Genomic DNA, 27,539 nt, shown 5'->3' on the forward strand with positions numbered 1-27,539 from the left:
ATATAAAAAGTTTTGGTGGATATCCTACAAGAGAGAGGAGCAAGTCATGCTTAACATCTTGAGCTGTGGGGTATGCAGCCCAGTTGATCAGTTTTGGTGGAAATTCTGGTGTTCCCACACACATCTTGTGTTAAAAATGCTCAGGCTCTGTGTAGGACTTGTGCAGTGGAGAAGTTCCCTGCCTTTTTTCTCCCTCAGCACAGCAGAAAAATCTACAGTAACAATTCCAAAATGGACAAATAATTTGGAATCCTCCCTCTGCTGTGGTGCAGCCCCACTGTCTCTCTTTATTCTCCCTGTTTATTCTACCCTTTTCACTGATTATAATAAAGTAATTGGAAGAGGAAAAACAAAACTGTCCTTTTGGATCAATGCAGGGAAGGAAAGCAGTGCTTCAGCTTTGTCTTGGTACTAAGAAGTTTTTAAATTTTTTTTTCCCCCTGAGAATAGGATGTAAAACTGATGTTGGTATCTATGAATTGGTGTCCCTGCTCTGTGTCCTTATTGAAATAGCTTCCAATTTCTTAGTCTGGCAGAATTTCCAGCACATTAATTTGGCATAAATGATTTATAGTTGATGAGTAATTAAAGTATAATTCTTTTCACCATCTCAGGCTTTATGACTAGACTACTAAATGATTTTGCAAGCTCACTTTGTCATTACAGGATAGCAGTGGGATGAATTCACAGGAGAAATTCATTCCTCCTTGCAGACCCAGCATCTGCTCTTACAGCAAATTGGAGCACTTCCTGCATTCCCCAGATAATTTTCTCAGCATATCTTCTGTACAGTATTTCTTTGGGCCTGCAATAGAGCTTTAGTCTGAATTTCAGTGATGGTTTACTTTGACATTACAAAGTCCTTCCAGAATACCTGTTCTGTTTGGAACCTTTGATGTAGACTGATGCACTACTTAGACCTGTCAAGGTGTTTCAAAACTAGCAGTAAACAAAAATGTTTTTTTCTTTCTGTGTTTAGAAGGGCAGCTCCCAGAGGCAAGTATTATGGCAAAAAAATCAAATGAAAGTACAGGCTACAAAGAGTCCACACCTCCAATCTGCTTAAATGTCATTAGATGACATTTAGCTAACTGTATCTTGATTCTGCTATAATGGGGGTGGAAAGAGAACCAGAGCAGCTTCTTGTAGACACTTCACCTTTCAGGAAAGGACATGACAGGTATAGTTGCCAACCATGCTTCAGTGTGGGAGGAGCAAGTAACATGGAAATGATCAGAGAGGGAATTAAAAATTAATATGAAGAGATTAATTTTTTACAGTATAGCTCAGTTATGCTACACTCTTCTGCTTGCAAGATCCTTGTGGGATTCCCCTTGATAAAAAGAATTAAAACGTGAACTGACCAGCAAGCCTGATGGTTCTCTTCACTACCACCTAGTGGGAAACTCCTTCATTAACTGAACTCCAGAGCTGCTCCTGCTCTCTTTAGCCCTAGTGTAATAAGCAGAATACAGACAAGTAAGTCTAAGGTAAGAATAACATTCCTCTGGTGTACCTGTTTTATACATTGATTCTCAGTGTTAAGAAGTCTACAGTTCAACATGTAGAGAAAGGATTACATTGGAATATTTCATCGAGATGGACTTATTATTTACCAATAAAATATAATTCCTTTAGAGGAACTTGAAACATTCTTGCCTAGAAGGATATTGGAGAATGCCAGAAACCCAGTTTTATAAGGTAGCTGCCACACTGTTACCAGATCATCTGCTACTTCAGGAGAGAAGGAATTCATAAAGGAAAATGCACAGAAGCTATATTTAAGTGTACATAGAACAATGCAAAGTAGTTGAACATGTTTAAAAACCACCTTTATTTTAATGCCAAGTTTAATAAAATAGAAATCAGATGTTTTGTTGTTATTAATTGTTCTATTTCTCCAATCTGCATCCAAAATGATTTAACATAACATTTGCCAGCCTTTTATTAAGCTGAACAGTTTAGTGTTGTAAAGCTGCTTATGTCTTGTCAGTGAAGCAATGAATTTCAAGGGCTTCAGCCACCATATTAATTACACCTATGGAAAGCCTAGCAATTCTGCAGAAAAATTTAAAACCCTGATACTGTAAATGTAAGAAAAGCAAGTAGCTTCAAACCCAGTAGCTTCAAACTTCAGAAGTTTCCCCTTATACCAGCTACTGAGATTGCATTAGTCAGAGTGAGCTGAGAATCCAGTCATGGCCTGACAAATTGTAATAATTAAGGAACTAAACAGATCCTAAGCACTGGTAACAGATGAAAATGGGTATAGCAAAGCCAGGACCCTTTCTTTCATGTATTCATCCTCAAGGCAAAATCCCTGAGTACAACTCAGTTACAGAAGAATGTGGTCTGTATTATGGCACTCTACAATTCAGCTCCTGCTTCATTACCAGAACTACAATCTGGCTGGTTAATCTCTGCAGCTACCACCCCTGATCTCTGCTATTCTTATTACCTCACAACTGTATAATAACTGTGGCACTTGCAACAATCTGAGAAATATAATACTGCAATTCTTAGTGCTAGGGTATAAAATAGGGGTGGTGGTTAATCCATTTCCTGCTTCCCAAATGCTCAGTCTGACTGCTAGCAACTTACAACATTTAAGAAACACTGAAAAGCTCACTGGTTTTCCTGCACTGAAGACTCTGAAATACTTAACAGAGTGCTGAATCATTCACCAGCACAGCCAGGCAGGTTGCAGGGAATGTAAAGTTGACAGTGCAGAAGTCTATTTCTTTTGATAATTGTCTCTCCTACAGTGTAAAATGGAAAATTCTCATAAACAAAGGGAAAAGCCCCTCAGGATAAAGTGACTGATAGAGAATATTTACCTCCTCTTCAGTACTTGAAAGCTTTCCATATTCAGCTAAGGCTTCTCCACATGACATGCAGTTGTAGTGTTCAGTGAGGTCCTAACCTACAAACAGATGTTCATTTCTGGTTTTATAGACTTCAAAGTTCATTGGTTTCAAGACAGGCTGTTTTTTAAAAGCCTCTGCAGCAGAAGGTCTTCGAGGCAAGCAGAAGCAACAGGACTTATGGATGCATAAAGAATCCTTGAAACTACACAATATAGAAAATAATTTGTTGCTGTGTTTTCTTCTCTTTACAGCTTCCCTTCACAAACATTACTGTTCTTTGTCTAACCTTAATGGTCTGTGTCCCCACCCCCCAAAGCATTCAATAGATCTATATACTTACAAAACATGGACTGGACAATCTTTAAACAAGAACGATGCTAATATTTTCCATCTTAGTTTAGGTAAAATAAATCACAATGCCAAAGACAGACAAATAAATAACAGTATGACAGAATCTTCTCTGTAATATATTTCAGGAAGCCCAAAATCTGTTGTCCCTCTTTGCAAAGTCCCTGAGTTGTAAGGACATATCACACAGGAGCTGTATGTCATGGCTGGATACTGTAGTTACAATTGACAGCTAATGTTATCAGCCAGAATTGTTGGCTGATAACCAACCTCCTCCCTCTGTCTAGGGGAGGGGAAATTAGGACAACTAATCAAAAATGAAACACATGGAAATTGCATAAAAACATAATAGAACAATGTAAAAAACCTTGCTATTAGTTAAATACTCTTTATTAAGAGTATGGAAAACAAAAAAATCTTTAGAAAATAAGGATGTCTTTTTACATTAATGTTCACATTAAAATTTCTTACATTCCTTTTTTTATTGTGGTATCCAAAGTTACTTCTTTTTAGCTCCACAGAGAGTCTTCTGTATCCACCTGAGCTTTTTTAATCACTGCAGTGAGGGGACCTGGTACTCTGGATGCAGCCACCATCTGAAACAAAAGCTAACAATTAACATCAGTGCTCCTTGAGAGGGTCAGCCCAGCAGCCCCAACCCAGCTCCCTGTGCCTGGAGGGTCCAATCTGCAAAGGAGCTCTGTCCTTAAGCTGCTGACTTAGCAGGCTGTGGCATGAGCCTGGCAAGCATGGCTAATGGTGCCCACAATAGGAAAACAGGGGCCAAGGTCACTCTGCAGCATTGTCTTGGGATATGATTCAGTGTGGGGGCAGTCCTATTAGGCTCCTCCTAGCTTAGGCTTGATGGGAGTGTAGAAAAAGAGAGAAGTAGCTGCCCCTAGGAATCCTCCATTGAGGCATTCTTCTGCTGGTAAGAAGGAATCATTTGCACAATATGCTCATGCATCACCAAGTCCACACCAAGTCATTCCCTGAATTAGCCACTCAAAGTAGACAGATTCAGTCCTGCATTTTCAGAAAAGAAAAGACAATCTAGTCACAAAGACTCCCTAAGAATGGCACTGACTCCAGCTGAGCTAGGAAACATGTTTTATGAAGTCACCCAACAGGTGGGAGCAGAACCTTACAGCAGGGCTGGTATCAAGAGGGGCTGGAGGTAGATGATAAACAGGTACCACAAGCCTTCCCAGAGCACTTTACAAGAGCAGCAGGACAATTGATGATAGGGTTGGCTCACGAATTTCAGCATGAACCAACACCCAGGGCTATTTCTTACCATATGATTGAAGCACAGTCTCAGTGATGCAAACCCTGTAATCCCAAAAATTATGTGGGTACACTGCTCCTGCTCATCAATTAAGCAATAAACATAGCAAGTTATAATGGAAGTACTGGTATTTCCATATCAAAACAAAGGCAGAAGTGAAAAAGCCATTTAACACTTGATGCTCTGATACAAAAGTCAGGTGGAGCTCCAACATCTTGTGATTCTTGAGAACATTCATAGAAACCCAGTGGTCACACTACTCTCCAGGGTGGTTGGACCAAGGCTGGTGAAGCTGCCAGTGTGCCTCCTCTGAGCCCAAAGCCTTTGGAAAGGGCTGAGACTGTCAGAACCTCACCAGAGCCAGAGCTCTGAGCAGGCTCTGCCATCGTCACACGACAGCACCTTCTCCCAATCCCTACACACCCAAACACACCTCTTCCTTTTGTCTACTCCACCACCTTCCTTCCCTAAAACTAACAAAGCCAGAAATAAGACATTTCTCCATCCCCATTTTCCTAGCTTCCTTTTCCATGCTGCAGACCCCCCATCCCTTCATTTTACTCTGCTTCTCTCTTCTGCTTCCCTCCCTTTCCCCCTCCCCCTGCTTTCTCTCCCTCTGCACTTTGTGAACTGCTGCTGCAGTGCTGAAGTCCAAAGTTCAGTAACTTGCTAAGCACACAGATAAATATGAACCTTGGAGAATTTACATTGCTCCAATGTAAACAGATAGCCAAGGGTCCCTTTATCAGCACTGGCTCAGGACAGTCGTGGGGGGTCTGAAGTGGCTCAATTTTGTATTTTGGTTTTTTTTTGGGGGGGGAGGCTGTGCTGTGCCCACTCTCCTGACAGTCGGGCGTGTTACCTCAGGAACATGGTGTAGGGAAGCTGGAAGCAGGGTAACCCAAAAATCAAATCCAAGAGACACCAGCCTGAAGACCATGGTCTCGAAGCTGAGTCATCTTCAAGCAGAGCTGCTGGGAGCACTGCTGGAGTCCGGGCTAACCAAGGAGACCCTGATCAAGGCGCTGAGCGAAGTAGAACCCTACGTGCTCCAGAGTGAAAGTCAACGCGCTATCAATGCCCTCCAGAAAGAGAAAGGGGAACCCTGTCCCGACATCCCCAACCTCCCCAATGGAATGGGGGAGTCCAGGTTATCAGAAGATGAAACCTCTGATGACGGGGAGGAATTTACCCCTCCAATAATGAAGGAGCTGGAAAACTTGAGCCCAGAGGAGGCTGCTCACCAGAAGGCTGTGGTGGAAAGACTATTACAGTAAGGACAGATTTGCTGCTCCTCTTTGCTGCTTTCTCGCTGCTCTTCCCTCTATATCTCTTTTCCTTCCACCTTCTGTTCAGTGTCCCTGGTATTCACAGCTGATCTGGCTGCATAGAGACAGTCTTCATCCATGCCAGGGTTAGCAGCCTCCCAAAACACTCCCCACATTCTTTATAAATGCTCAAACCTTCCTTTTTATCTCACTTAAAATGTATAAAGGGAGCCATGGAGCCCAATTACATATTTGAAGTGCTTAAATCATCAGGTTTCAGAACAGTTTGAGGCCTTTATAATTTCCATCTCTCTGGCTGCATGTTAGTTTTCAGGATTTAAATTTTTAATTGAATTCACAACTTCAATCATCAGGAAAGAAAAAAAGAAAACAAGTTGGTCACTCTTAACTGGTGCTGTGTTTGACTGAGGATGTACAGTAAAGCGAAGTCATAATGTTTCCCTGCTATATTTATGGAGATTAATATTGTTAATTTCACTGGGTTTTGCTATAGATTATTGTTGAAAGACAAACCAAGAGAACTTCTTCTTGTCATTCTTGTGAGTGCAAAGTTCTCGTGACTTCATTGGGGATTTTTCTTGGAGAAAGAGAACATGCCAAATAAATGCAGAGGTTAAACCTGGGCAGAACTCTCTACTTGTACCATCCACTGCCTGTCACAACTACAAAGCACCTATGCAGCAGCAATTGCAGGTTTTACTGCCACAGAAAATTTGTCTTTTCATGAAAGCATTTTTGAGATCAAAATACATATGATGAGAGAATTTTTCCTACTTGGAGAAATGTTCACCAGGATTCCCATCCGGGATTCTTGCTGGGATACAATTCCAGTGAGCAAATTAAGAGATTTGTCCAATAATTATTAGGTCCTCCCTACCGATTACACCAGAAGCAGATTCTTGCCTGTCTTGTTTTGGGGTACTTTTAAATGACAAATCGACAGAAGACAAAAAGGTGCAGCAACCCCCAGTACTTAAAATCTTCACTAAAACTAAAATCTGCCTAGAGAATTTCTCAGCCTTTATGATCACCCCCTCCATGTGCAAAGGAAATTAACATAAGTGTAACAACAACAAGAAAAGATAAAATCCCAACCACAGCATGTGAGAGAGAGAAAAACAGAGTTAGCATTCTTTGTAAATACTGTGGGGAAGAAAGCTCCCTGACAGATTGGGAATTGATGACTCTGCAGTGCCCAATGGAGGAAAATTAACTGGAACAGTTCTTACCTGGGTGGGAAAAGCATTCACAATAATCCAGTCTTCTTTCTGGTGTCTCTCTCATCTCTTCCCCACTTCCAGCTCTATCATATCTTTTAGTCTCCTCTGTTCCCTTTACCTCTTAACCCTTTATTTTTACATATTTCCCTGCTTTCCTCACTTTGGTCTCTGCTGCTATTTCTCCCATTTTGTTGTCTTCCTGGTGAGTTCTCTCTTTCTCATTTCCACTTTTTCTTTCCCTCATCCTTGTCTCCTTCTCATCTTCCTGAGTCTGCGTACAGGTCTTGGGGTAGTTTGAGCCCAGTGGCACCGGGCGGGCCCTGGCTAGTTACTAATTATCCAATGGCTTTATTATTTCTCTTTTGTCTTATAAATTTATAGATGAAAAGACCCTGATAAGCTTTTTGATCATTAACTTCTGATGGTTTATCAAGTATCTCTCCATAAAGGAAGCCATGGAAGTTGAAGACCAGCACCTGGCTTTATCCCGTTTTCTGAAATGAATGGGTGAAGCAGGACTGAGGTGCCATCACTGTCACCTAAGAACAGACACACAGGAATTCTTTCCTGTCACCCTCACATCACCATGAATTTGGGTTTCTGATCCTCCTTGACTTTCTAGGACCCTACTGCCAATCTTTCCTGTGCTTACTACCAGCCTCTGCACAACAGTTTTACTCTCTCTTGAAAACCCGTGGTATTAATGCTTTCTGTTGAATAGCCTCACATCTCTCTCTTGACAGTCAGTGGAGCATCCTTCCCATTCCATAAATGGGAACTGAGGTACAGAGAGATTTTACGACCTACCTAAAACCCTAAGATAGCACAGAGAGGACTGGGCAAGAACCAGGATCTCCTAAGCCTCATACCAGGTCTTAATTGCAAAGTCCCTGCAGCACAGGACAGAGCAATTCACTTCTGCTGTACAGGACAGTATGAAGGGGACCAGAGGCCTCAGTAGTGGCAAAATATTATGGTGTACTTACAGATGAATACAATAGATCAAAATTAGTCAAGGTAAAATTAAAATAGTAGAAGTCTGTATTGACATGTTTCAAATTTCTGGTCAAAGATTAAAAAAAAAAAAAAAAAAACCAAACCAAAACCACCTGTATGTCTGAGAAGGTATTCAAAGCATCTGACCCAGTATCAGGGTTCAGTGCTATGTAAGCAGCTATTACCTACTAATAAACTTTTAAGAACAAACCTTTCCATTAATAGATGCCTGAAGGCAACACCCTTTAAATAGTATTACACTTATTGTAAGACAGGGTAGAACAGCCTGTAACAGAAATTACTCCCAGCAACAGATAAAAGGAAGGCAAGCAAGAATCTCCATGCCCAGGGATTCCCTGTAAAACTTTAATGCTTGCAAAGCTATTTCAGCATCTACAAAAGGATTTCAGATGCAGAAGCCAAATGGAGGCACTTCTGCCTTTAGACAGAAGTCTCTTTGGGAAATATTAACAATTCCTGGTCTAATCCTATAGACCTCATTGTAACAGAGAGACTGAGTTGTGGACAGCTACTAATGATAAAAGAAAGTCTTTATAGAAAATGGCTGCAGTTACCATGAAGTAGAATGAGGAAAGGGTCCCTTGATAGGCTTTCCAGGAACTGGAAAGGAAATGACAGCACCAAGAGACCAAATATGTCCTCAGAGGTCCACTAAAGTTGAAACCACTTGGAAACCACTAGTCAAAGCTGAGTAAAACAGGATGTAGCCAAGATACACCCACACAACTGGGTGCACCTGTGGGCATTGATTAGATATTGTTCCTACAGAAAAAAAAAACAAACCAACACCTGATAAAGCTGTTCATACAGAGATTTTTCTAGTGAGGAATTAATATAGTTTCCTTTCCCTCAGTCTGTCTCACTGATCTTCCATTGGTTTAGTTAGAATAACAACATTCTTTCCAGATCACTCCACACAGAAAATTAATTGCATCTATGATCAAGAATAAATAGTTCTCTAGGGAGATGGAGCTGCGTGGAGAAATTCCCAGCTATTCCCCAGAGCAGAAGGCAAGAGTGAGGCTACCCTGGGGGAAGGGACAAATCATACTGCCACAGGTAAAGCAAATGGAGAAAGGCACAGCTCACCTCTAGGGCAAGGGGTGAAATTCCATTAGGAAAGAGAGAAATTGAGATAAGCAACAGATTTCCTCTGGAGGCAGGGATAAAAGCATGTTTTCCATGAGGGGAAAAAAGAAACCAAAGGTTTAATGATAAAGGTTCAGTCTTTTCCCCATGTCAGTGGTATCTTATGAGGGCTCTGGCTGGGGAATCTGGAGATGAAGCTGCCACACCCCTTTCATTTCCACATATAAACCAAGATGAGGCAAACCAGGCCAAGTTCAACAGAAAGGAACCCTGCTGGGATGATCTTACCTTCCCTGCTCTCTGCCTAGCCCGGCTCCAGGCTGTGCACTGACATCAGTCAGGGTTGTCTAGCAGGCTCCAGAGGAAGGTCCTGAGTACTTCACAGCTATGAACCTCTGTTTAAGCAAGATCTGGTCCAAAGCAGCAATTCAAAACCCACCTCAAGGAAGTGAAATCTTCTCTTTCTTGAGAATCTGAGAACAGGAAAGGAGGAAAGAAGAGACAACATGAGGAAGAAGAGGGGAAATAAAGGAACAAAGGAAAAAGAGAAAAGTCAGAAAGTGAAGGAGGGAGAAGGTCCCCTGAATGTTACATCTCCAGCTCTCTGGAATGGGTTTTCTTTAATGCTAACAACTTGATATTTACTTTCCATTTAAATCTGAGATGTTGCTATAAATTATCAACCAGCCTCTTGTTCCCTTTGAGTTTATAACTAACTACCTGGGTTACTTATTGTTCAGGTAACAAAAGGGAGGTGAAAACGCCCTTAAAAAGTGACCTCAGAACTAAGAAAATGGGAAGCTGGCATGGACAGAGGACTCAGGCCCCTCCAGTTGAAATGAACCAGACAGAGGGGCTACATTCAAGAGGGCAAGAAACAACTTGACAGCAGGAGACTAAGACTTAGGAAGGAGGAAGTAAAAAACGTGCAAGAAGAATATGGAGACAGAGAATAGAACTTGGAGGACAAAAGAGGAAGGGGGAGACAGTTTGCATCGGGAAGAAAGGGAAGCTAAAAAGCAGAAAACAGAGATAGAGAAGGAGAGTCTGAGCAAGACAGACCCATTTCTGCAGTTCTGACTCACTGAAGCAGTTGAGATTTTAGTGCAGCTACACCCAGGAGAGATAGATTTAGGGTGAATCTACCCTCTGATCATCCATCAGTGATGGTCTTACCACCAGTGAAAGAGTGAAGGTTTCACCCCATGACATCTTAGTCAATGGCGAAGGCTCTGCAGGTGTATTTGGGCAATAGTTCATGTGAGGGTTCAGCTGACCAAATGCTATCACTTGCACTGTGATGTAGTCTTGGACCAAAAGGAATTGCTGCATAGATATTGCAGCCTGTGCTTTGACAAAGAACAGAATAACAAGGATTTCAAACACTTGTCCTATGAAACTAAGGTTCCCTTGCAATTTTTGTCTCAGAAAGCTCTTTGCTTTATCTCAAAAGAATACAGAAAAACCAAAGGGCTTTAACACTGTGAAAAGAGGCTGACACGTACTTCCTACTTTATTCCTACCATAAAGAAGTCAAGTTCTCAACAGAGGAGACAAATATATCTCATGATTCAGAGAAATCAACATGTTACAGAGGTTTCCATCAGCAGTAGCAGAGTCCTTCTTCTGCCCATCTGAGCCAGAACTTATATCTATGAGATGAGAAGTTCCAAGTCTGAGCATTTTCTCCTTTGTACAGGGACTTTGTGTAATGAAATCAAAGTACAGGTGCTGGCTAGACTATCCCAAAATCAAAAGGGAGGACTGGTCCTGTGTTTGGACAGCAGGAGAATTAAAAACAAACCACCATACTAAGAAAATATTTCAGAAGTTCAGCCTGTTTTGAGGCTTTTGAAAGACAAAGATGATTAAGGGAAGAAGCTAGAAAATAGAATCCTCTACAGAAAGTATCCAATCATAAAAAAGAAACAAGTGTTCCCAGTTTTAAGAAAGCAGGTCCTTCAGAAAGCTGTAACTGACACTGCTGCTGTCACACTATAACTGCAGCAGAGCTTGCTCCTTGGACTATCCAGCCACTGGGAGAGAGGCTGCAGGGGAACAGAGATAAGGGTGTTTGTACTGAGAGAACAGGTGTGGACTTTGTCCTCCTTATCACTTTGCAGCCTCTGGCAACCTCCTGAGTCAACAGAGCAGTGAACAGTATGGTTGTTGCCCATTGCTCCCACCTGTGTGTTTTTGTGACAGTTTCTGCACAATCCTAGGAACCTTTTCCCCCCCCCCATTGCCCCTTTGATGCTTGTGTTGGATGTGACACCAATGTATTTCTACAGCATGCAAACAATTTCCACCAGACATTTCACACAGAAGGCAGTTCTTTCTTAAAACTGAAGCAAAGGTTTTTCTGTAGAGAGGCTCCTGCACTGTTTTTATCTAGATTGCCTCATTTCCCATTCTTTTTGGACTGTGATTTTCATCTCTGGTGAAATCAATACACACAAAGCAGTCCTGTTTTCCCAATTTTTCTTAGGAACTGTCATGGGTGTTCTAATTGGAGAGTCTAAAAATCAGAGATCCTGATGCAGCATTTTATAATGAATGTGATTAGCTTCCCAAGTTTTATAAGTAGGTCTCAAACCTACAGGTCTGTTCCCTCAACTGTCACCCCAAAGGGTGGTGATAGAAGGAATTAGTGGTTTGCCTGTTGTTCTTTTTTGCATTCAGCAGCTTTGAGTGGATCTAGATGTGAATCAGTGGGAATCAGTGTGTCTCAATAACACGTGGCAGATATGCAAGAAGATAACCCTGGATGGCTTGGTGTATACACATGCCTACATAGCTGTCACATCACAGTGACCTGAAAGCCTGTTTTCATTTTCTGAACCATTGCAAGGCAACTCAACCTGGACTAGAATCAGGGTATGGACTAGGTTCAGCCTAATATCACAATAAACTCATCTTGGAAAATTAAATACACCAACCCAAAGCACCCATGCCTTAAAGAAAGGGAGACAGAGAAGAAGAGGGAAAGGCAAGAGGGAGGTCAACACTGAGAGAGAGATCTGTAGTCATAAAACATCCAACTGAATACTAAAATGCAATATCACTTCCCTTCTCATACCATTCCTCAGCAGCAGTAAGAATGCTTTACATTCACATTACTTCCCAACAGAAAGGTCTATTTTTTGCTCACATGGCTGGCCAGCACTTCCTCTCATTTACAGATGACAACTGTTAGAGCAGTCCCAAAACCTTTTATACAAATAAGCACAGACAGCAAAGACTGCAGCCGTGTACTGGGAAATTCCCTTGATAACCAGAGACCCCTTCTAAAGGGAGATCAAAGTTCCTGCAGAGCACAGTTTAAAGGAAGACAGTGCTACAGCTTTTGCACTTTACTTCTAAAACCAGGCAGTTTTTACCCTGGAGGCAGAATCAAAACTGAAGAATGTAGCACAGAGAGGAACAGCTTCCCCTTATGCTACCAGTTACCTCTGGCCTCGGCAAACACAATGGTGATGGCTGACATGCAAGGTGCACCTCAGGAGATACCAGAGCACTTCCTTGGAATCCAGGTCTGCCGAGTCCAGATGTTGGATCTCTCCCTCCTGAGAGTGTTTTCTGCTCCTTCCAGAGAGGATCCCTGGCGAGTAGCAAAGATGGTGAAATCCTACCTCCAGCAGCACAACATCCCTCAGCGTGAGGTGGTAGACACTACTGGTCTGAACCAATCTCACCTCTCACAACACCTCAACAAGGGAACTCCCATGAAGACCCAAAAAAGGGCAGCTCTCTACACCTGGTATGTCCGCAAGCAGCGAGAGGTGGCCCAGCGTAAGTATGGCAACAACTGCTCTCCTGTCTCCATTTCTTTTAAGCAGGAAGCTTAGAGAATCTAGGTCAGTTTTCAGTGCTGAGGTGAACCAAACAGTACATGAAAAAACACATCCTTGTGAAGCAGCCTGCAGTCTTTCCCCCCACCCTCTGTTTGGCTAAAAAGAAACAAAATAATGCTTACATTTGCAATTAAGAGTTCTATGCACATCCTCACACTAAAGCAGTGAAATGGAGAGATGACAGAGACAATTTCTCCCCTTAAAGTAACCTTTTGCAATTACAGCTAAAGCAGCAGTTCCCCTAGCTGCAAAAAAGCAGCAGACTGCTATATTCACTGAAAAAAAAAAAACCACTGTGGGCTATCACCTCATGCCCTTTTATAAGCCCCTTCATGACAGGAACCCACTGCATCCCTGCAGCAGCCACTTCAACATCCATGAGCCTGTCTGGAATCTGCCTTACTTAATTTTGTGTTGGTGGATTGCAATTAAAGTGAGACATTTGGCCTCTGGATGGTTTTGGAAAGCAGGACTCCAGTTCTGCTTACTCTAAAGTCTGCTGCATTTGCTTTAAACACTCCAAGGTAGGAGCAGAGATGGAATGTGTGCAAGAGAAGGGACAGGTAAATATGGTCCTGCTAAGTACATCTTATCAGTTTTTGCAGATTAGGGAACTTTATTTCCACCTCATTTATATTCAGCCCTCTGTCATGTATGAGATACTCTCCAAGGCTAAGCTGCATCAGGCCAGCTTGGCACCAGAAGAGACAGGACTATTGGAAAGATTTCCAGAAAACCAATTCCTTTGCCCCTTTGTGCCTGCAGAATTCACACATGCTGGCCAGGGTATCCTGACAGAGGAGCCCATGGGAGACGACCTGCCCACCAAGAAGGGAAGAAGAAACCGCTTTAAGTGGGGTCCTGCCTCACAACAGATCCTGTTCCAGGCCTATGAGAGACAGAAAAACCCCAGCAAAGAAGAGAGAGAGGCACTGGTAGAAGAGTGCAACAGGTAAAGATGGGTATATTTGGAAGAGGGGGACAGGAGGGCCTCTGAGTTCTTGGAAGCTGTTAGCAACTGTGAGAGGCAGGCTTACAGCACAGCAGTGGAAGTCCCCACTGACACCAGCCATGTTTGAATGAAATGCCACAACTGAGCATTCACTGCCCACAGAGGATCAGAAATGCTTCGTGTCTTGCTCTACCTCGCAGGACCCTTCCACACCTTATGCCAGACCACAGCCTCTTTGGAGCTGTGCACTGACACCATCTCTGATTGAGCCCAGCTCAGCAAGGCTTTTCCTGTGCTTTCCCCCAACAGAGCAGAGTGTATTCAGAGAGGTGTTTCCCCATCTCAGGCCCAGGGACTGGGCTCTAACCTGGTGACAGAGGTCAGAGTTTACAACTGGTTTGCCAATCGCAGGAAGGAGGAGGCTTTCCGGCACAAGCTGGCCATGGACACCTTCAGTGGGCCACAGCCCACCCCTGCCCCTCCTCTCACTCCTCACAACTCTGCCTCCCTCCAGCCACCATCTGCTCTCTCACCCAGCAAAGTTCACGGTAAGAAACAACCAGAGGGGGATCTGAAAGAGATGCCAGTGAACCTACCCAAACTCAGACACCAAAACTATCCCCCTAGTCCAGCCCTTTAGGAGGTGAATCTCCAGGCAGAAAAAGCAGCCTCGCTACAAGGCAAGCTACTGGTGTATCCAAGTGAGCACAGAGGCCAGAATAACAAGGGTGGCAAAGTTCAGTAACAAAACTTTCAGCCAAATCTCCTCACATACTCTTTGACCTCCTGCACTGCTCCACAGCTGGCAGGCAGTAATCCTCTTTCAAGAAGCCATCCACTGGCTGCCATCACAAGTGGGTTCCATATCCTTTCAGTTATGTGTGTACCACCTTCTCTTTCCAATACACATCAGCACCATCAGTCTCTGTGAGTTTTCAGGCATCAAGAAAGGTCATTCTGCACCTGAAAAGAGCAGAGCTTTTTCAGGTTCATAGGCCAGAGCTGGTAATTGTTCTCACTCTGTGAAGAGATGATCTCTGCTGAGCCTTTCTCCTCTCTACACCTACAGCCAGAGGGGTGGTTTGTAGTGAACCCTGCTTGGTCCCTGCAGTACACACAGCCATAACCTAAAGTCAGGATTTAAGGACACAGTTACTCCAAGTTACAGAGGAAAGCCAGGGCAGGGTGGTGAGAATGCTTCTTCTCCAGGTTCCCCCATGACTCATCTTGTCTCTGCCTTGAGCACCTAAAGACAAGTGCCTGTGCAGGAAACTGAATTTAGTGCCTGTGAAAGTTTCTGGTTTCTGACAATCAGTTTCCCTCCTACTGTGATGCAGGAGTGAGGTATAACCAGCAGCCAGCCAGTGAGGCAGAGTCCTCCAACAACAACCACCATGGGAACAGCTCTATGGTGACCACCCAAACTATCCTGCATCAGGTTTCTCCCCCTGGACTGGAGCCCAGCCAGAACCTACTGAGCACAGACACTAAGCTGGTAAGTGATGCACACTTAGGTTCTGGTGACTGGAAGATACCAGATATCAGGTTCTCTGCCTGTGGTCACAATATGCACTATTTGGAAGTAATTTTTCCTAGAATATTCTTAAAACCACCTTCTTACAGAGATACTATACAGTCACTTTGCACTTACCAGTTAACACAACAAGTCCTGAGATACATGTGCCCTCTAGACTGCAGGTGAAGGCAGGTATTAGAGCATGAAAGCACAAAATGTAGCTATTTCCTTAAAATCCATCTAAATAGTCTATTCTGAAAAAACAGTGCAATGTACAACATTGCTTCTTTCTCCCCAGAAAACCCTGTTCTCTTCTCCTTTCCCCAGCAAGATTCTCATCATCTCATCTCTCATTTTAAACTCTACACATCTCTAAGATGGTTGATCAGACACCAGTGGGGTCAACTGAACAGAGACCTATACTTACATTTATCTTATCTGTAAAAAGTAATCCCAGCAGCCTGCATGCAGCACGTACCATTGAGCTGTGTACTGGCTATCTAGACCACAGCAATCTGCCTTCTCAGAACAAGTTTCCTTTTGAGGTCCAACTACACCTTTTCCCAAATAATTCACAATGAAGCACCAGAACTACATGACTGATCATACTCAGTTTGCACGTGCTCCCTTGCTTACAGGGCAACAGTTGGCAGAAGTTTGCACTAGTGCATACTGCATACTGGCCAGAAGCAAAGCTAAGTTCACTAGAAACTGGTATGATTTAAATTTTCATCAGTCACTCACTTTGCTGGGCCTTATGGTCTCCTCCTGAAGAAAGTGTCTTTCATGAGGTGCTGAACATCTTCTACAGCTGTCTTCTAAAACTGATACCAAGGCAATCTGTCCCACTGTTTAACCTGTTGGTGTTTAGTCTTACTCAAGATTCCTTACAATTTCTTGTCTGAGGGGAGAAAAAAACAGTATAATATAAAGCATTAAACTTTATCAGCCAAATTATTAGATTGCTACTTTGCTGTTCTACAGTACTTCAACAACAGGTCTCCAAAGGGCCTTGCAAATTAAAAACCCCTTTTGAGCATAAACATGGGTTATTTGGTTCATTTTAGAGACTGAGAAAACAGTCAAGTTAATAAATTTCTCAGTGACTCAAGAAGAGATCAAATCAGCAAGACACCCAAGCACATGACAGTCCTGTTCTATCTAGCAAGTACATTTCCTAACAGCAGGGAACTGCCAGGTAATGCAGCCTCAGGAACATTCTGTATGAGAAAAAGGTCTAAAGAAACTTCTTAGCAACTCTTAAAATCTTAGTCTGAAAACTCACTAGTCACAAAAAGACACTTGCTGGGAGAAATGGAAATTACAGACATTTCTCAAAAGGTGAACAAGAAAAGAGGAACTCCTGGATTCTGTGCTGAACTCTACAGCTGAAATTACTACATAAAATTACCTAAGCCTCTTAATTTCTCTGAGAATCATCTTCTATCCTCAGCTGCAAAACAGACAAGAAACTCTCCCTATAGAGAATGCAGTGGGACTAATCTCACTCTTGTGTGTAGAATCCTTGATTTCTGAAATGTGAAATAACTAAACCAGCAGGGATTTAGTTAGCTGTTTCAACAGCTGACCTTCATCACTTAGTTGATGAGCACAGGGAAATGCAGACAAGCAAATGTGTAGTTAGTGAGTGGTCAAAGCAGGCAGGAAGAAGTAGAATGTTTATCACAGTTTTGGGACACACACCACACCCAACCTTCTGCAGATGGCATTTTCTTGGTCCTCCTTTCACACAGGTCTCAGCCTCTGGAGGAACTCTCCCTCCTGTCAGCACTCTGACTGCCCTGCACAGCCTGGAGCAAAATCCACACACACTGAGCCAGCAAACTCAGAACCTCATCATGGCATCACTGCCAGGTGTAATGGCAATTGGAGCTGGTGAGACCTCATCCCTAGCACCAGCATTCACCAACACAGGTGCCTCTACCCTGGTGATAGGTGAGTAGCATTCTGTAACAACTCTCCTTGCAGGATTCTCATGAAGAGCTACCTGTAATCATTAGAATTACCTGCTTCATTTTCTGAGACAAAAAGTACTAAGCTGGCAGTGATAGAAACCTGGGGAAATTGTCACAAATATTAAGAACCTTCAGGAGCATTACTTACAGCTCCCAAGGGAATTAAGGGTGAGATGTTCCTTATTCATGCTAGAATTAAGTTAAACACAAATCTACCTCTTAAGAGCAAAAGACTTCTGCAGTCTTTTCCTACGCCAATGTTTTGTTTTGCTGCTCTGCATTTTCCCAGAAATAAATATAATACTTCCTTAAAACTATGAAAATTGAAGCACGTTCATAGTGCTTGAAAGACAAAACATTCTGTTCTGCTTCCTGCAATGAGCAGCATATGCCTTTGGAAACCACAACAGTAATTACTTTTTTAAAAAATATTTTTCATTTTAACAGCTTTTCTGGACTAGTACAAGATAGCATTTCAAGACTAGCCTTCTGCTAAAGTGTATATCATTGGATGAAGGAAAATAAAATGCTTGCTCTCCTTTTACACTTTCTTCCCAGGAAGAAAGATGCTTTATATTATGACAACTGTCAACTAATTTCCATTTCCTCATTTATACCCAACATTATGATATGGATTCTCATCTTGTGCAAACAAACAAAATTTGAGAGAGACTTGCTGACTTAGAGGAATAGGGCCTGGACAGTCACAAGAAATAAACAGCAAAGTGTGAAACCTTCTACCTCTTTCTCACTGGTTCAAATTTCATAATTTGGCAGCCCAAGCAAAATGAGCTTAGACTCCATGGTTGTCAACTGTAGTGTAATTCTTCCTGTTGCCAGCAGCTTTGTGAGGAAAAAAAAAAAAAAACAACTGGACATGAGATTTACTTCTGAGCAAGGCTTCCCCAGTGGAATGCTGCAGCAGGCTATCACTAAACTGCAAAGTGAGCTATACTGGTACACAAGGATGTACACAGGAGCAAAAACTGAAGTCAGAGGCAGTTTTATGGATCCTGTCTGCATTGTACATTTTGCACACTCCTTCATTTTCACAGGTATGAAATCTATCCATAATTACAGATAAACAGAACACCTGAAAAGCAGGATCCAAAACCACCCTGTGACAACAGGCCTGCTGCAATGACTATTTCAGACACCCCTAGTGCAGAGCAGCTGCATTCCTCCCATCATGTGTGACACATCTGTCCTTGTTTTTCAGGCCTGGCTTCAACCCAGCCCCAGAGTGTACCTGTAATAAACAGCATGGGGAGCAGCCTCACTACCCTGCAGCCTGTCCAGTTCTCCCAGCAACTGCACCCATCCTACCAGCAGCCCCTCATGCAGCAGGTCCAGAGCCACATCAACCAGAGCCCCTTCATGGCTACCATGGCCCAGATTCCAAACCCTCATGGTAAGAATGTCAACACGTTTGCCCAAGCAAACAAAAAAATAAAGGCTCTGTTCTGGAGCATTTGCTGGGTATTTGGGCTTGCAGCACTCTATTTTCCTCTTCTATTATTGTTGCTTTTATTATGAAATTATTTTTCTTTTGCATTCATCTCCCTGCCCCTCCACTCCCACTGTTTCAGAGATAGGCAGCAGGTCCACGTGCATGAGAACAACTCAGCCAAACCAGTCTCATGCAAAGCTCCAGCACCCACATGATCTTGTTTTCTTTCATGCACAGCTCTCTACGGCCCCAAGTCTGAAGTGGCCCAATACACACATACAGGCCTCTTACCACAAGCCATGGTGATAACAGATACAGCCAATCTCAGCACCCTGACTAACCTGACACCAACTAAACAGGTAACAGCCTTGAGCACATGCCTTTCTTCCCCCACCTTAGAACTGCACCAGTCTGCAGGTAGCTCCTTGCCTGTCAAAGAGTTTTTGGGTGTGTGATCTATGCCATCCCAGCAAGATGATCTTTATACTCCTCACCTTGCTCTTATCAGCTGCAATACTGGAGGCATCAGAGCAAGCCCTTCACTACATCATCAAGGATTTAATCTCCTTGGAAACAGCACCTGCTCACTCTTCTCCTATGCCTGTTAGAAGGGATGTAGAAAGCAGGCACTGTTAACTTTCTTTTCTCCAGGCATTCACATCTGACTCAGAGACTCACACAGAGTCTGGGATGCATACACCTGTGTCACAGGCACCAACAATACATTTACAGAACCAGGACACAACCATCCAGCACCTTCAGCCAGGCCCTCGCCTCACCTCAAGCCCTGCTGGTAAGAGAAGCAGCCACTATTATCTTTAACCCACATATTGCCATTTCTCTTGCCAACACTGTAAAACACAGAGGGGAAATTTTAACTGGGGCTCACCATTCTCTAAGGGAGCTCTACCAGTGCCCTGGGGGTTCTGAAAAGCTGGCACAAGGAAAAGGTTCAAAGCACAGTCTGTGCAGGCTGTGAAAGCCATACTGTGGAATTGGACTCTTCAGATTCTAGGGAGGGAAATAACCTTTAAAATATTGACAAAAATCAGTGTCCATGCATAGCCAATCCTGCAGGCAGTTTTCAGGGCTGAAAAGCCCAAGACTTCCTTATAAAGAGACTCCAGTTGGATATTGCCTGTTAAGAGGAGAACTAAGACATTAACAATTAACTAGAATCCTCAGATCTGAACTCTCTGACACTGCCAGTGCTTTCAGGCTACCATTGTACTTGAGCTAGGTATATAATGGCACAAAAAATAGAAAGAGGAATCATACCCAGTGCCAGGAGGTTGTAGTCATGCTGGAAATGCAAGTGTGTGCACATATGATAAAGAGACTCAAGTGAAAACTTACACTTCTGCCTGTGCTTTTGACAGTGTCCTCCAGCAGCCTGGTGCTGTACCAAAGCTCTGACTCCACCAACAGCCACAGTCAGCTGCTGCCATCCACTCACAATGTCATTGAGACCTTCATCTCCACACAGATGGCATCCTCCACTCAGTAACCAAGGCAGCTAGCTCAGGGGTGACAGCCATGACCACCCTGTCAGGTACAACTCCAACTGTGTTTGCTATCACTGTCACCACTGCCTTCCATGGGAAGGAAAGGCTGCTGTGCTCAAGCTGACCTCCAGCCCCTGCTGCCTCATGTAAATCCCTTACTCAGCTGCCTCTGGGAGAGATGTCTCAGGCTGAAGACAAAAGTCATGGAAAGATTACCCTGGCACTGCTAAAGTCCACTGCCCTCAAAAAACCCAAGCAAACCCAAGCCCTCACAGGCCAGCCTAGAACAACCAGATGTCCTTTTGTGGCTGTCCAAGAAGGAATCTCACCAGGACAAGGATGTGATAGCAATATGGCAAAAACACCAGGGTGTAGATGGGACTTTTTTTCTGCTCAGCCTTCATCAAGCTGGGCCTGTACAAACCTGCCAACACAAACCTGCACAACACATGCAGGAAGAGCAGAGCTGAATGGCCAAAGAAGAGACACCATCATTAAAACACTCACCTCCTTGGGAACTACAAGAAGGAACAGTTACCTTAGAGGCAGGAGTGAGAGAACCTGGTTACTGACTGCAATGAAAATCATCAACAAACAGATTCAGGAATGGCTGGGCACAAACCTGTCATTATGGGATCACTGACTACAAGCTACAAATCCTTTAATTAACTACAGAAATACAAAACATTCTCAGTTGAAAATGACCTGCTCTAAAATAATGCTATACTAGAGGAAATGGTTTGGTTATTTTTGATATAGCTCTGCTTTGTTTTAAATGCAGAAATTAAAGTTTAAAAGCAGCAAGAAGATTCCAGTTCCTTGCATTAGCCACATGGATTCTCACCTCATGCCTCTTGCTGAATGAATATTTGCCATTGGTCCCTGACACTACACAGCATTTGGGAGGTCCCTGTGCTCCACACAGAGCAGTGGTTCCTTTAGTTGTTCTCCCTAAAAATGACAGCTTGCACTCATTTTACAAAATACAGTTCATTCTTAACTTCCCTCAATATGCAGGATAGTTTGGGCTCAATTCTGTAGTTCCTGGTATGCAAATAATTACTCTTGGGTCTAAGAGTCTTATTTGTACTAAGTGAAAGTTTTTAGCCCAAAAGATCTACATATATAATTCCTCTTCTAATTATTCCTCTATTTTCTGTTTACTCTCAGTTTCCTAATCTCCCATGTGCATAATTTGCAAATAGCTACAACTTCAGTTAGCAGAAATTATGAAACTAGTCAAAAGATAATTTTTAGACCACTATGCATTTGAAACCCCAGGTGCTAGCTTCACTGGACTACAGTTTTAACTGGCCATAAGACATAAGACTGGCCATAAGTAACTTCTGCTGGCACATGCAGTTAAATTACAAGCCAATTTTTACTTAGCCTTTCTATTTTTGGATGCCAACTCTGTTTTCTTGATTAAAAACATCAAGGATCTTACAGTAGAATAGAAAGCATCTTGGGTTTTCACATGCTAAAGAGCAACAGTTCAGTTTTTCTGTTTCTCTAATCTGGCTTTCTGGTCTCCTGAATAAGGCAAATGAGTTAGAGCTACCGAATCCAAACAACCTAAGAAACAGGAGAAGAGTACCTAGAAATAGGTCATTTCCCAAAACATTGGAGTTTAAGTATAAACAGGCTAAAAACCATACTGAGAAACATCAAACCCCACTGCATTTCAGGGAGACAAAAGTCATAACCAATGAAAATAAGCACTGATCACCAAGCAACTAGAAAGACATCTTCAGCCATTATTATCTCATGATATCTAATGAATACATCTGAATACACCAAGAAGACCACTTTTTTACAAAAGCTGCCAAATTACATAGGACTAATAGCGTAGGAGAATTTAATAACAACAAATCCCATAAAAATATACATGAAAAAAAAAACAAACTAAAGGGCACAACTTGAACAGAACTACCTATTTATAACAACTCTGAAATTAGCTCGCTGCACAGTGTTTATATGCAGGGGCCATGGAGAGGTGCAAATTACAGAGGGATTAGTAACTTGGCAGGTTTCAAAAACAGACTGTTATGATCACAGGAAAAAAAGTAAGGGGGCCCACAACATCACACAGGATGCTTCTGATAAATGGGTATCCCACAGGCTGAGGTTATTCTTAGTAAGCACCTAGGAGGAGGCAAAGAGGAAAAGGAGTTGATCATCTGTTGCCATGTAAACCAAATACAATTAATCATCTACTTTCTCCAGGACACAAGAACTGGTTTCACAATCCCAGGGGGGGATGCAGCTATGATTATATCCCCGTCACACAAGTCTGTGTGTGGTATATAATCCTTTTACACCAGGCCTGCACACGCAGCAGCACAGATAACTGCTGTGCTGGGAGAACAATGTTCCCTTTCCCAAGGGACAAAAGAAACGTAGGGAGTCACTTAATTAGACTTGCAGGCCACTGAGTTTTTAGAACAGAAGCTTTGCCAATATTTTCCCTCATCTGTAACATCTCTCTTTGTTAGGCAGGGATTTTTTTCCAGCATCCTTCGTCTATAATAATCACCTGTTGTTTTCAGAGAAAAATCTTCATTCTCTTTTTTTCTTCTTCTTCTTTTTCTTTTTCATAGCTCCTGGCACCACTGCATTCTCCATATGATTGCTGTCCTGCCTCTCATGCTGTCCATTTGCAGACACCAACCATGGCAAATCTTTGCTGAATTGGTCACACTCCGCTGGGTCTATTATTTTCTCTTGAATATTGTTCTCTCCTCTAATTTTCTTTTTCTTCTTTTTTTTATGGCTGTGATCTACATAAACCTGACTCTGATCCTGGCTAAAATCCTGGGACAATGCAGGAAAAGCACTCTGTTTCAGAATGTCTGTGGCTGACACAGCAGCCTCCTGGCACCTTTGCCACTCTTGGTCACTATCCGTGTCACTGGAAAGATAACAAAAGGGAAAGATGTTACACTTTTGCCTTGAATTCACCCAAAACACAAGTGGAAGAGTAATCTGAGATTAAAACACCCACTAAACACCCAGTAGCTCTGGGACTCCAGTACAAGTTAGCATTTAACCACTTTGAAGGCTGAGGTGTTCTTTACACATACTTGGAGGGGGAAGAAATCTCCCACAAACATCTCTGGTTCCCCAGCACTGAAAAACAAACCAACAAAAAACCCCAAACAAAACCAAACAAACACAGACACAAAAAAAACCCACTAAACCCTAAAAAATCTGCTCTAATCAAACACAGGGCCATAAAAGCACATATCAAGCTCTTTAGCTTACTATTCCCTTGCAAGATTCCAAGGTGCCTCTGAGATGTGGCAAGAATGCTTCAGGAGCAAAGCAGCTGACACCACCTCACCTGGAGCTGGGCTGCTGTCTCCTCCTTGCTGCAGGGCAAGGCTCTGATTTCCCACAGTCTCCCGGGACAGAGGAAGAAAAGAGGCGAAAACCTAAAATATGTAAAAGGGAATTTTAGCCACGATATAAAACAGAGGTGAAAGCAATCAATAGCAATCTCTTTGGGAAGCCCCACTGCTGTTGTTTGTACTGCTACAGTGCATGACAGCAATTATTTGGGACTGAGAGGTGTTAGGGCACAGAGATGACAGCTTCAAAGTAACAGCCTTCACAGACACTAAGAGAAATTAAGTTATTGCAAATGCTTATTAGTCAGATGGGTGTACACAGAGCAATGGCCAGAATCCACCACACTTGTCCTCATTCAACTAATAATGTCACAAACCAGCCACAGTGGCTGTTACTAGAGGCTGTTACACAGAGGTTGTTACTAGAACTCACCATCCTCTCCAGAGTCAGGCTGTTGCACAGGTGTTTGTGGAGGTCCTGATGAGTCCTTCAAGACAGTGATGAAACTGAACAGAAAACCCCAGTCAGATCTTGAGACAGGTTTGTGCAAACTGAACTAAAGTTGGGCATTTATAGGAAACAAGACTATAGGGAAATGTTACATAGCTTCATTTTTCATAGTGAAGCTCTTATCTCCCTGCTGGAATGACTTAAGAGCAGCATTTTGACTCACAAGGAATTCTAGTTCTCTGGGGCCATATTTATACAATAAAGAAAGTGCCAGCTCTATCAGAGGCACGATGTCACTACAGCCCTCAAGCAGGTATTGGTTTAGCTTGTAAGATTCTCATGCTGGCCTTTAAATGATGGAAGTGCTGAGGCACACACTCTGCTTCCCTCCCCTAAAGCCATTCACCACAGGGCACAGACAGTGCTGCACAGGGAGGCTTTAACAGAGGGGCACAGCACACAGACCAGGTCAGTTCACAGAATATTGGAAGCTTGCATGAAATACACAAATGAAGGAGACAAGAAGTGAAACAACTCCTCTGTACCCAGGATGCAATTAGATCTTGAATTTCCTGTATTTAGCACACAAAAGCATCAGAGTCCTTGACACCTGAACAAAGATTTTAATGCCAATACCTGTCTAGCATTGCTCCCAATTTCTTTGCCACGTGTGCTCTGAACTCTGGTGTTGTCTGTAGCTCATTTCCATCCTCGTCGTGACCGTTCACCTCACGCCTGTTAGAAATAAGAATAATGATTATTTCTTTCAAGGTCAATTAACATCTTGTGCTTTTGATCACACAGCAGATAAGGGACTGCAAAATCTCCCACCCTCCAGGAATCACTTCATACTCCATAGGGAAGACCACTAAAAAAGAGGGGACACAGCCCAGTAATAACATGGCAGTTCCTAGGAGGGAGCAAAACATTATTTAACCATCTCCATCATCATTAGTAATTGGAGTATTTTTCTCATTTAAGCAGCCTACAAAAGCAAATAAATTATGCCTGGACATAGCCTCTCTTACACATAGTTACTGTGTATGATGCCACAATTCATGCAAAATCTGTCCCAGCAGAGAGGATTTTACTAAGTTCTCTAGCTGACAGCTTTTGAAACTGAGCCTACAGAGATGCTGAAAACTTGGAAATGACAGCATCACCTCTACTGCAAGACTCCTAATCCAGGTGTTGCTTTCCTGCTGACAAGTACTTGCTTTGCAATTGGAACATTTTTAAATAATTATTTTTATATGAAAGAGTACTAATTCCTTCATCAGACACTTCCAGAGCTGGGAGATTTCTGACACTTGGAACTAATACTGTAACTGACAGCAGCAGTAAGTTTTCCACTTTCCATATTCCTGTGCTGCAAGAGTGATGAGAAATGTACTTTAAAAACCTACTGGTTTCTTTCAGGTGTAAGCATCATTTCAGATTATGGTTGGACTAATTCCTAAAACAGAATAGGCCTTTCAGATAGGTGTTAACTATAAGTAGCACTGTAAGTAAATACAATATACATTACATTTTTTTTTTCAGTGAAACATAAACCTGGAAACAGAAGCAAAAATACCTTAGGCTAGGCTGAGCAGCCTGTAACCGATCCTTTTTAAAGCCACCTAACAAAGGAAGAAGTACAGGCAAATTTCAAAAAACTTTTGACCAGGACCTCTTTAAAAACCCTTCTGGCACGTGAAATTCTGTAGGATAAAGAATCACGCCTGAAAGCCGATCCACGACCACCTTCGAGGGAAATCAGTTAACAAGGGGAAAGGGAAACTTCCCATGGGCCAGGCTGCAGCAGGCAGCCTGCCCGGGAAGGGGCAGCGGCCACGGAGGCTTCATCGCCACGGCACGGCCGAACACCGCTGCCAGAACGGTGGCGCCGGCAGCTCGCGAAGCTGCCCGATTCTGATACCGGCACCGTGGCAGAGAGGTGCCCCCGCCTGATCAAGAGCTCCCCGGGGGCAGGAGGAGCTGCGGAGGGCCCCGGCCCAGCCCGGGCAGGAGAGCAGAGCCCAGTTGGCCGCCCGCCCTCACCGCCGCGCGGCTCCACCGGCACCGCCACTGCCGCCGCCTGCGCAGCGCAGTCCCAAGCGGCCTCCCGGAACCGCGCTGCCGCCTCGCCGTTGCTGTCCGAGTCTGAGTCCGTATCCAGGCCGCGGGCACTGGGCGCCGCCATGTTGAAAGCGCGGCAAGCGCGGGGCACGCTGGGGGTTGTAGTCCCGCCGGCGCGGAGCATGCTGGGGGGTGCAGGTTGCCCTGATGCCAGAGCAGCTTCCGACAAGATGGCCGCGGCCCAAGGGCAGCCGTGGATACCCCCAGAACTGTCCTAATTCGGTTGCTTCATTTCTCTGTGAAAGAGCTTGTGTTGCTTTTGTGTTTGAGAGAGAGAATACTCAGCATCATAAAATAAGGATGTGTGAAGAGTGACCTCAGTAAAATCTCAGCGCTTTACCACACTTTGTGAGGTGGTAATTTCACTGTTTCAGATGTACTTGATGGGAAGTGCTCAAGTGAAGATTTTAGTAAAGAATCAATCATTCCTCTGCTGCAGACAGCACAAAAACGTTCTCCTATAAAAATGTGAGATGAGATGGGATCCATGTGCTGCAGGAAGTTTCCTTTCAAAAGTACATGAGAAAAGATAATGGACAGTCCTAATTCATGAGGCCACGTAACGTGTCATGCAAAAAGCATCCACATTCCCCCACTTCTGGTAGGACTTACACCTCTGCCTGTGGTTTTTCCAACTGCTTTGTCCATATATAAGGAATGACAAGTTCCAAGGATAACAAACTGACCTTCAAAGGGCATTACATCTTTAACTCAAAAAAGCTGAAGACTGAATGGGAGATGTTCTGTTTATTGCTCTAAACCAACTCCCCTTAGAGAATCTTTCAAAGTTCCAAGGATAACAAACTGACCTTCAAAGGGCATTACATCTTTAACTCAAAAAAGCTGAAGATTGAATGGGAGATGTTCTGTTTATTGCTCTAAACCAACTCCCCTCAGAGATCTTTCATCTTGGCTGAACAATATTGCCCATTGCTTTCTAACTGGCTCTGAGAGGCACAGGGATTTCAGTGACAGATTGTGACTGTGTTTCAGCTCAATTATTTGCCTTCACAGATGTCAAGCACCAGATGCTTCAAAGCATGTTTTTACTCAAGCAGATCAGTTGAAGTTCATCATACTTACAGGCCTACTCTTTGAAATATGTCAGTTTCCAGAGATACAATCCAGAAAAAAAAAAAGACAAATTCATCTCACATACCAGAAATGGCTGTATGGTGTGGCACTGAAAACAGAGAAGTGAAATGAGTAGCAGCTCTTGGAAATGGATCTTGCTGAACAAAGGCAA

The 27,539-nt window shown here is 43.2% G+C and overlaps 2 protein-coding genes across 10 annotated transcripts; one reads left to right on the top strand and one right to left on the bottom strand.

Annotated features, from left to right (window-relative positions):
• Positions 1–1,810: 1,810 nt before the first annotated feature.
• C19H12orf43 (chromosome 19 C12orf43 homolog) lies at positions 1,811–26,623 on the bottom strand. 9 transcript variants are annotated; one of them, XM_071762921.1, is made up of 10 exons: positions 26,216–26,414; positions 25,749–25,794; positions 24,809–24,907; positions 24,155–24,228; positions 23,715–23,805; positions 22,908–23,282; positions 16,185–16,341; positions 14,521–14,887; positions 9,407–9,591; positions 1,811–3,811 (listed from the first exon to the last, which is right to left on the bottom strand). In XM_071762921.1, the coding sequence occupies exons 1-6, from the start codon at positions 26,355–26,357 to the stop codon at positions 22,931–22,933; spliced, it is 804 nt and encodes a 267-aa protein (XP_071619022.1). In that variant the 5' UTR covers positions 26,358–26,414; the 3' UTR covers positions 1,811–3,811; positions 9,407–9,591; positions 14,521–14,887; positions 16,185–16,341; positions 22,908–22,930. The 9 variants fall into 9 exon arrangements, 5 of the variants coding, with proteins under 5 accessions (XP_071619022.1, XP_071619019.1, XP_071619018.1 ...); XM_071762918.1 differs by lacking the exon at positions 16,185–16,341 and having other exon boundaries at positions 26,216–26,623; XM_071762917.1 differs by lacking the exons at positions 14,521–14,887; positions 16,185–16,341 and having other exon boundaries at positions 26,216–26,622.
• On the top strand, positions 5,102–21,178 carry HNF1A (HNF1 homeobox A). The gene is made up of 10 exons (XM_071762901.1): positions 5,102–5,776; positions 12,711–12,910; positions 13,738–13,924; positions 14,234–14,472; positions 15,262–15,419; positions 17,195–17,396; positions 18,636–18,827; positions 19,104–19,225; positions 19,518–19,659; positions 20,246–21,178. Exons 1-10 carry the CDS (start codon positions 5,442–5,444, stop codon positions 20,371–20,373), a joined length of 1,905 nt encoding a protein of 634 aa, XP_071619002.1. The 5' UTR covers positions 5,102–5,441; the 3' UTR covers positions 20,374–21,178.
• Positions 26,624–27,539: the final 916 nt, after the last annotated feature.

This window comes from Heliangelus exortis, chromosome 19 (assembly GCF_036169615.1).
Source record: "Heliangelus exortis chromosome 19, bHelExo1.hap1, whole genome shotgun sequence".
In the NCBI taxonomy this organism is placed as follows: domain Eukaryota; kingdom Metazoa; phylum Chordata; class Aves; order Apodiformes; family Trochilidae; genus Heliangelus; species Heliangelus exortis.

Excerpts from the sequence above, each read along its gene's own strand:
- HNF1A (XM_071762901.1), top strand. The coding sequence starts at position 5,442 with ATGGTCTCGAAGCTGAGTCATCTTCAAGCAGAGCTGCTGGGAGCACTG. Across the intron at positions 13,925-14,233 it reads CTGGTAGAAGAGTGCAACAG|AGCAGAGTGTATTCAGAGAG; the intron begins GTAAAGATGGGT and ends TTCCCCCAACAG. Across the intron at positions 19,226-19,517 it reads ACCTGACACCAACTAAACAG|GCATTCACATCTGACTCAGA; the intron begins GTAACAGCCTTG and ends TCTTTTCTCCAG.
- C19H12orf43 (XM_071762918.1), bottom strand. The coding sequence starts at position 26,417 with ATGCTCCGCGCCGGCGGGACTACAACCCCCAGCGTGCCCCGCGCTTGC. Across the intron at positions 25,795-26,215 it reads GCCGGTGGAGCCGCGCGGCG|GTGGCTTTAAAAAGGATCGG; the intron begins GTGAGGGCGGGC and ends TTCCTTTGTTAG. Across the intron at positions 24,229-24,808 it reads TTGGGAGCAATGCTAGACAG|TTTCATCACTGTCTTGAAGG; the intron begins GTATTGGCATTA and ends TTTTCTGTTCAG.